This window comes from Carcharhinus amblyrhynchos, chromosome 19 (assembly GCF_965287045.1).
Source record: "Carcharhinus amblyrhynchos chromosome 19, sCarAmb.v2.hapA, whole genome shotgun sequence".
In the NCBI taxonomy this organism is placed as follows: domain Eukaryota; kingdom Metazoa; phylum Chordata; class Chondrichthyes; order Carcharhiniformes; family Carcharhinidae; genus Carcharhinus; species Carcharhinus amblyrhynchos.
The window spans coordinates 728,305-737,245 of NC_137342.1; the positions used below are offsets into that span (position 1 = coordinate 728,305).

An 8,941-nucleotide genomic window follows, 5' to 3' on the forward strand; every position below is an offset into this window, starting at 1 on the left:
TGCAACTTCACCTTGTGCACCAATCTACTGCGAGGGTCCCTGTCAAAGGCCTTACTGAAGTCCATGTAGACAACATCTACTGCCCTACCCTCATCAATCATCTTCATCATTTCCTTGAAAAACTCAATCAAGCTAGTGAGACACGACCTCCCCTTCACAAAACCATGTAGCCTCTCACTAATACTCCATTTATTTCCAAGTGAGAATAAATCCTGTCTCGAAGAATCCTCTCCAATAATTTTTCTATCACTGATGAAAGGCTCACTGGCCTGTAATTACCTGGATTATTCTTGCTACCCTTTTTGGCTATTCTCCAATCCTCTGGGACCTCCCCTGTAGCCAGTGAAGATACAAAAATTTCACTCAAGGCCCCAACAATTTCCTCCCTTGCCTCTTTCAGTATTCTGGGATATATCCCATCAGGCCCTGGTGACTTGTCTACCTTAATGTTTCTCAAGAACTCAAACATGACTCAAACTATCTCCACACCCTTCCCCAGACTCATTATCCACCAAGTCCTTCTCTTTGGTGAATACTAATGCAAAGTACTCATTTAATATCTCGCCCATTTCCTCTGGCTCCACGCATAGATTCTCTCCCTTGTCCTTGAGTGGGACAACCCTCTCTTGCTCTCTCTCTCTATAAAGCCTTGGGATTTTCCTTAATCCTGCTGGCCAATGCTTTTTCATGACCTCTTTTAGCCCTTCTTACTCCTTGCTCAAGTTTCTTTCTACTCTTCTTGTATTTCACACTTGCTTCGTGTGTTCCCAGCCTCCTAGCTTTGACAAATGTTTCCTTTTTCTCTTTGACTCGGCTCACAATATCTCTCGTTATCCAAGGTTCCAAAACTTGCCAAACTTATCCTTCATGCTTACAAGAATGTGCCAGTCCTGAATCCCCATCAACTTAGACTTGAAAGCCTCCCACATGCCAGATGTTGATTTGCCCTCAAACATCTGCCCCCAATCTACATTCTTCAGTTCCTGCCTAATATTGTAATTAACCTTCCCCCAATTTAACACCTTAACTTGAGGACTGCACTTATCTTTATCCATCAGTACCTAAAGCTTATTGAATTGTGATCACTGTTCCCAAACTGTTCCTTTACTGAAACATCGACCACCTGGCCGGGCTCATTCCCCAATACCAGTCCCAGTATGGCCCCTTCCTTAGTTGGACTATCTACATTTTGTTTCAAGAAGCCCTCCTGGATGCTCCTTACAAATCCTGCCCCATCCACGCCCCTAGCACTGAGTCCCAGTCAATATAGGGGAAATTAAAATCTCCCATCACAACAACGCTGTTACTTTTACACCTTGCCAAAATCTGCCTACGTCCTCAATCTCCCGCTGGCAGTTGGGTGGCCTATAGTAAACCTCCAACATTGTGACTACATTGTTTCCTATTCCTGAGCTCTATCCATATTGCTTTGCTACATGAGCCCTCCTAGCTGTCCTCCCGGAGTACATATTCTTCTTAACCAGTAGTGCAACTCCCCCACCCCTTTTACATCCTCCTCTATCCCCTCAGAAACATCTATGATCTGGAATGTTAAACTGCCAATCCTGTCCTTCCCTTAACCAAGTCTCTGTAATGGCAACATCATAGTGCCAAGTTCTAGCCGAAGCTCTAAGTTCATCTGCCTGTTACACTTCTCACATTGAAACAAATGCACTTCAGTTCACCAGACCTTCTCTGGTTAGCAATCCCACTCTGCCTGCTGCTTATCTGAGTTTTACTGGCCCTACTCTCTGGTTCCCCTTCAGCTGTTCTCCACCCACCCACACCCCCCGCCACCCCCACCCTCACCACCAAACTAGTTTAAATTTTCCCATGTGACACTAGCAAACCTCCCAGCCAGAATATTTGTGCTCCTCCAGTTTAGATGCAACCTGTCCTTTTGTACAGGTCCCATCTGCCCCAGAAGAGACCTCAATGGTCCTGATTCCTGAAACTCTCCCTCCTACACCAGCTGTTTAGCCACGTATTGAGCTGAAGTATCTTCCTATTCTTAGCCTCACAGGCACTTGGCACAGGGAGTAATCCTGAGATTACAACCCCAGAGGTCCTGCTTTTTAACTTTCTACCTAACTCCCTAAACTGCTGCTGCAGGACCTCATCATTCTTCCTGCCTATGTAGTTAGTACCAATGTGTACCACAACCTCTGGATGTTCACCCTCTCCCTTCAGAAAGCTTTCTGTCCATTCAGAGACATCCTGAACTGTCACACCAGGGAGGCAACGTACCATCTTGAAGTCTCTTTCATGTCCACAGAAACACCTATCTGCATCCTTAACTATAGAGTTCCCTATAACTATTGCTCTAGTCCTCTTTGTCCCTGCCTGATTAACAACACAGCCAGCTGTGGTGACACTGCTTTGGCTGCTGCTGCTGGTAGTCCCTGATAGCCCATCCTCCCCAACAGTATCCAAAGTGGTATACTTGTTAGAGAGGGGGATGACCACAGGGGATTTCTGCACTGACTGCCTGCTCCTTCTGGCAGTCACCCATCTATCTACCTGCACCTTCAGTGTGACCATGTCTCCAAAGTTCCTTTCTATGAAGCTTTCCATCTCCTTCATGCTCCTCAGTGCATCAAACTGCTGCTCCAACCTATCCATGCGGTCTGTAAGGAGCTGCAATTGAGTGCACTTCCTGCAGACACAGTCGCCTGAGATACTGGAAGCATCACAGATCCTCCGCATCTCACGCATGCAGCACTTAACCCCATTGACTGACATTTCTAGCACCAATTAATTATTTGAAAAAATGTATAAAACTCTTATCTTCACTTTTACCTTCTCACTGTTTTTTTTGTTAGAGGAGGGAGGGAGGGAAACACTAATGTAGTGTTTCAGGCTTACTGCTCTTTGACACCAGATCTTCCTGCTTCCTTCTTGGTAAATGTTGCTGGTCCAACTTCTCCGAGAGTGCAGTGAAGTCTCTTAGCCGCTTCTACCAGAACGTTGGCAATTAGGGTTAACCCTTAGTATGCTAATGGCAATAGCTTATTTTAATACTTAAAAAGATATAATTCAATCTACTTGCTACGTGACATAATTTGGCATTATCTATAATTTCAGTAACAACATGACTATGGCAAAGTACCCAAATAAATCCCAAGACCCAACTGAATTAATTTACGGCTATAGTGTAAACTGGGTGATCACAGTTCACCACCAGTTACACCTCTCTCCGGACTCTGAGAGGGATGTAACATGAGCAGCAAATCCAAAATCACTCATTTTAGGCAAATGACAAAAGTCAAATTGTTCCCAATCTTTCAATATTGAGCATCAAAAACGAAAAAACTGTCCAAAATATTTGTACTTATCATGTAATCACATTTGTATAGAGTTCCTCATGTCATTTCATTTTATTTATTATTTATGTACACCAGATTAGAAAACAGTTATGATACCTATACGATTTAAATTATTTGCAACCTGCCACACCAACAAAATGAATAAATTACTGGATAGGATTGTTCACCGTATCTTATTATTGTCCATTCTGGTTGTGTTTTCAACCAGCCATTATGTTGTAGGTTTTGGACATTGAGTGAAAAGATATAAAGGTATAAAACACCTTTTATAGCTTCCGGGTGTCTCGAACTACTTTATAGCTAATGAAGTGCTTCTCCTGTTGTGATGTAGGAACTCCTTTTTTTACATTTTATATAGGTAAGAATTTAAGATTCCTCCTGAATTCATACCTTACACGATACCTAATTTGATCACAGGGATGCCAAACTGAGTTTAAACATTCATACAGATCAGTGTTAAGAAGCAACAGTTTACAATTATCACACAAGGTTTACTTCCTCTAAATATGTACAATAAGGTCAGAATTGAATTTAAACCTTCCTATCACCAGTTCCATTGCCGAATATGTATGTCATCAAAATATTAAATTCTATGCTAAAGAAAACAGTGAGCATAGTCAGACGCTAGCAGTGGGATCTTACCCGAAGGTCAGAGGCTGAATGCCCGTGACCATTGAAGCGTTCGCCAGCAGGAAGGGAACAGTCTTGCCTGGTGATTGTCGAGCGATGTTCATTCATCTGTTGTCGTAGCGTCTGCATGGTCTCCCCAATGTACCATGCTTCGGGACATCCTTTCTTGCAACGTATCAGGTAGACAATGTTGGCCAAGTTGCAGGAGTATTTACTGTGTACCTGGTGGATGGTATTCTCACGTGTGATGATGGTATCCGTGTCGATGATCCGGCATGTCTTGCAGAGGTTGCTGTGGCAGGGTTGTGTGGTATTGTGGTCACTGTTCTCCTGAAGGCTGGGTCGTTTGCTGCGAACAATGGTCTGTATGAGGTTGTGTGGTTGTTTGAAGGCAAGAAATGGGGGTGTGGGAATGGCCCTGGCGAGATGTGTGTCTTAGCTAATAAACTGCAGGAAAGGATGTCCCGAAGCATGGTACACTGGGGAGACCATGCAGACGCTACGACAACGGATGAATGAACATCGCTCAACAATCACCAGGCAAGACTGTTCCCTTCCTGTTGGCAAACACTTCAGCGGTCATGGGCATTCAGCCTCTGATCTTTGGGTCAGCGTTCTCCAGGGTGGCCTTCACGACACACAACAGTGCAGAGTCACTGAGCAGAGATGTATAGCCAAGTTCTGCACACGAGGACAGCCTCAACTGGGATCTTGGGTTCATGTCACACTATCTGTAACACCCACAACTTGTCTGGGCTTGCAACATCTCACTTACTGTCCTGTCTGGAGACAAAACACATCTCTTTAACTTGTGCTTAATGCTCTCTCCACTCACATTGTCTGCATCTTTAAGAATTGAACAGCAGGTTAGCTGTAAAGACTCGCATTCTAATCAGTATTCTGTAAACTGTGTGTGACTTTATATGCCCTTCTCTGATCAGAACCTTCCACACACATAAGAACATAAGAAATAGAAGCAGGAGAAATAGGAAATAGGAGCATCCAGCCCCTCGAGCCTGCCCTACCATTCAATAAGATCATGGCTGATCTGTAGTGGATCAGTTCCACTGATATATTTAGCGAGGTAGCCTCCACCACTTCAATGGGCAGACAATTCCAGAGATTCACCACCCTTTGAGAGAAGAAGTTCCTTCTCAACTCCGTTCTAAACTGCACCCCCCCCCCCCCCACCTTATTTTGAGGCTATGCTCTCTAGTTGTTTTCCTTTCTAAGCGGAATCTCTCTACCTCTACCCTATCCAGCCCCTTCACTATCTTGTAAGTCTCTATAAGATTCCCCCTCAGCCTTCTAAACTCCAACGAGTACAGACCCAGTCTATTTAATCTCTCCTCATAAGCTAACCCCCTCATCTCCGGTATCAGACTGGTGAAACTTCTCTGTACTCCCTCCAAGGCCAGTATATCCTTTCGCAAATAAGGGGACCAAAACTGCACACAGTACTCCAGCTGCGGCCTCACCCCCTCCCTGCGTTTATATTCTATCCCTCTCGCTATAAAGGCCAGCATTCCATTCACCTTCTTGATCACCTGCTGCACCTGCAGACTGAGTTTTTGTGACTCGTTCACAAGGACCCCCAGGTCCCTCTGCACTGTAGCATGCTGCAGCTTTTCGCCCTTTAAATAATATTCCCTCCTACTATTATTTCTACCAAAGTGGATAACCTCACATTTGCTAACGTTATACTCCCATCTGCCAGATCCTCGCCCACTCACAGCCTATCCAGATCTCTTTGCAGACTTTCCGCGTCCTCCACGCAATTCGCTTTTCACTCGTGTCATCTTCATGTCATCAGCAACCTGACGAAGGAACAGCGTTTCCGAAAGCTTGTGGTGTTTACTATCAAATAAACCTGTTGGACTTTAACCTGGTGCTGTGAGACTTCTTACTGTGTTTACCCCAGTCCAACACCAGCATCTCCACATCATATTATTTTAATGTCATTTTTGTCAACATTTCAGTTCTCATCACCGATTCAACTTTCATCCAATAAGTACACTTTTTAACAACACTTTCTAAAATCATGAAGCTATCAAGCTCTCTCAATTGGGTTGCAGTGAATGAACTCTATTTATTACCTGGTTATTACTTATTACTGAACTAACACTGAATCAAAGTTTGGTTGCATGAGTTCTTTCTGTCAACCCATTTGCAGGACATTTGGTGAAAGCATTTTCATCAGATATAGTTAGAGAAAAGCAGAAATCCACTGCTCTGTAATGTCGTGCTGTGCTGTGTCTAGAGGTAAGCTGTTTTATTTGCATTTTGAAAGCACACACACTGACAATCAACATGAGACACTGCTTTGCTGGAATAGGAGCGGATTCCTTTGCAAAATAATTGGTCCGGTACAATTCTGGGGCAATATGGCAGCTAATTAGTTAGTTTGCTGCCAACACTATTCAGTATAATGTAGCCCAATTGCAGTCCCTTGGGGCACTTACTCAGTGCCTTCACTCGACAGAACTTCTATTTGATTCTTCCTGTGTCGCTGGCTTCTGTGTAGCTTGAGATTTGCTTCTGTTACTTCCCCAAATAATTCACTCTCAGACTGAGAATTGTCATCTTCAGATGTTAACTCTTCCTCTCCGCTTTCATCAGAACCATTCAATTCAAAGACAGACACATTCTGAAACAGTACAATTAGAAGTATCAGGAACAGTAACAATTCCCACAGACCTCAGAATACAGGGTGTTATCCATGAGGCTAGAAAGGATGTGGTGAGGGGGTCAGGGTTGAACAGGTTTTTGATAGTGTGGTGTGAGCCCTGAATATTACCAAATGATATTCCCATGCCCAGCAGACTCCATCCAGTTGCGCTTCTTACTTACCATTTCAATCACCTTGCCTTGATAATCCTCCACATTCTCAATATCAAATTGACCCGGCTCAGACGTCTCCATTTGCCTCCTGAGTTCCTCGTTAGCTTTGGCTATCTGTGGCAGGAAGTGCTGCAGTTTGTCCAACACTGCAGGCAAAGCAACAGAAGCACATTTCAAGTTTCTTATGTCAGTTGTAGAGGTAATTAAATGAATGTTTGAAACAGTGCTGTAGGTGATGGTAATAAGGTGAGAATTAGCGTCCATTCTCAGATGGTGTTGGCCTTACTGAGCTTGTTGCAAGAAGAGAGATTGAACAGTTTAGACCTACATTCTCTGGAATTTAGAAATACGAGGGGAGATCAAATCAAGGTACTTAAGATGATAAAAGATCTGGATAAAGTAGACGTAGAGCCAATGCTTCCTCTTCTGGGGCATTCTAGGATGAGAGATAAGGGGGAGCAAATTTAAAACAGAGTTGAGGAGAAATTATTTCTCCTTGTGGAATTCGCTATCCCAAAGTGTGATGGATGTTACGACAGTGAGTAAAATTAAGGAGTTAGATTTTTAATTGGTAATGGGTTGAAGGGTTATGGGGATAAGGCAGGAAAATGGGGATGAGGAGCATATCAGCCATGATTGAATGGTGGAGCGGATTTGATGGGCTGAATGGTCTAATTCTGCTTGGAGATCTCATGAAGTTAGGAGCTGCTGAAGTGGAACTGAATGATGTGCAGCCCAGGTGGAGGGGGTGACCCCCCCACAGCAGGAACAGTCCAATCAGACTGATTAATAATCATTCAGACAACATTCTGAATATTAACCAAATCAGTTTAAGATTAAAAACACACTGAAGAAATCAGCTGATTGTGAGAGGAAATGTCATGAGAATTTTAATGTTTCCCTCCTCACTCACCGCTGCTTCTCGGCACCTTCCCGATCCGGGGTGGCACTGACCGGCTCTCCGCATTGATCAGAAGCTGCCGATTAATCCCTAAGGAAACAAATCACCGGATTAAACAGGAACCCCCCCCGGAGCGGGGATTAAACAGGAACCCCCCCCCGGAGTGGGGATTAAACAGGAACCCCCCCCCGGAGCGGGGATTAAACAGGAACCCCCCCCCGGAGGGGGATTAAACAGGAACCCCCCCGGAGCGGGATTAAACAGGAACCCCCCCCGGAGCGGGGATTAAACAGGAACCCCCCCCCGGAGCGGGGATTAAACAGGAACCCCCCCCGGAGCGGGGATTAAACAGGAACCCCCCCCCGGAGCGGGGATTAAACAGGAACCCCCCCCGGAGCGGGGATTAAACAGGAACCCCCCCCGGAGCGGGGATTAAACAGGAACCCCCCCCGGAGCGGGGATTAAACAGGAACCCCCCCCCGGAGCGGGGATTAAACAGGAACCCCCCCCCGGAGCGGGGATTAAACAAGAACCCCCGGGGCGGGGATTAAACAAGAACCCCCCCGGAGCAGGGGAGGGGGGAGAGAGTGCCGGGGGGGGGGGGAGCGGGAGGGTGGGGGGGAGCGCCGGGGGGGGGGGGGGTCTCACCCGGGCCGCTCTCGGTTCTCAGCAGCTCCGCCGATCTCCCGCTCCGGGCCGCCATCGGGAACCGTCCGCGCGCAGCCGCCCAGACTCGGCCCCCACCTGGCGGCCGGAGGAGCGACCTGCACCGGGATACCAAAACCCGGACCGGAGCCGCAAAACCCGGACCGGAGCAACAAACCCGGGACCGGAGCCGCAAAACCCGGACCGGAGCCGCAAAACCCGGACCGGAGCAACAAACCCGGGACCGGAGCCGCAAAACCCGGACCGGAGCAGCAAAACCCGGACCGGAGCAGCAAAACCCGGACCGGAGCAGCAAAACCCGGACCGGAGCCGCAAAACCCGGACCGGAGCAGCAAAACCCGGACCGGAGCCGCAAAACCCGGACTGGAGCCACAAAACCCGGACCGGAGCAGCAAAACCCGGACCGGAGCAGCAAAACCCGGAACGGAGCCGCAAAACCCGGCCTGGAGGCGCAAAACCCGCACCGGAGCCGCAAAACCCGGACCGGAGCAGCAAAACCCGGAACGGAGCCGCAAAACCCGGCCTGGAGGCGCAAAACCCGCACCGGAGCAACAAACCCTGGACCGGAACTGCAAAA

General features: G+C 46.9%; 1 protein-coding gene across 1 annotated transcript; it reads right to left on the bottom strand.

Moving 5' to 3' along the window:
* Positions 1-5,892: 5,892 nt before the first annotated feature.
* On the bottom strand, positions 5,893-8,437 carry nopchap1 (NOP protein chaperone 1). The gene is made up of 4 exons (XM_080207791.1): positions 8,347-8,437; positions 7,711-7,788; positions 6,807-6,943; positions 5,893-6,603 (listed from the first exon to the last, which is right to left on the bottom strand). Exons 1-4 carry the CDS (start codon positions 8,399-8,401, stop codon positions 6,415-6,417), a joined length of 459 nt encoding a protein of 152 aa, XP_080063917.1. The 5' UTR covers positions 8,402-8,437; the 3' UTR covers positions 5,893-6,414.
* Between the last annotated feature and the right edge of the window lie 504 nt (positions 8,438-8,941).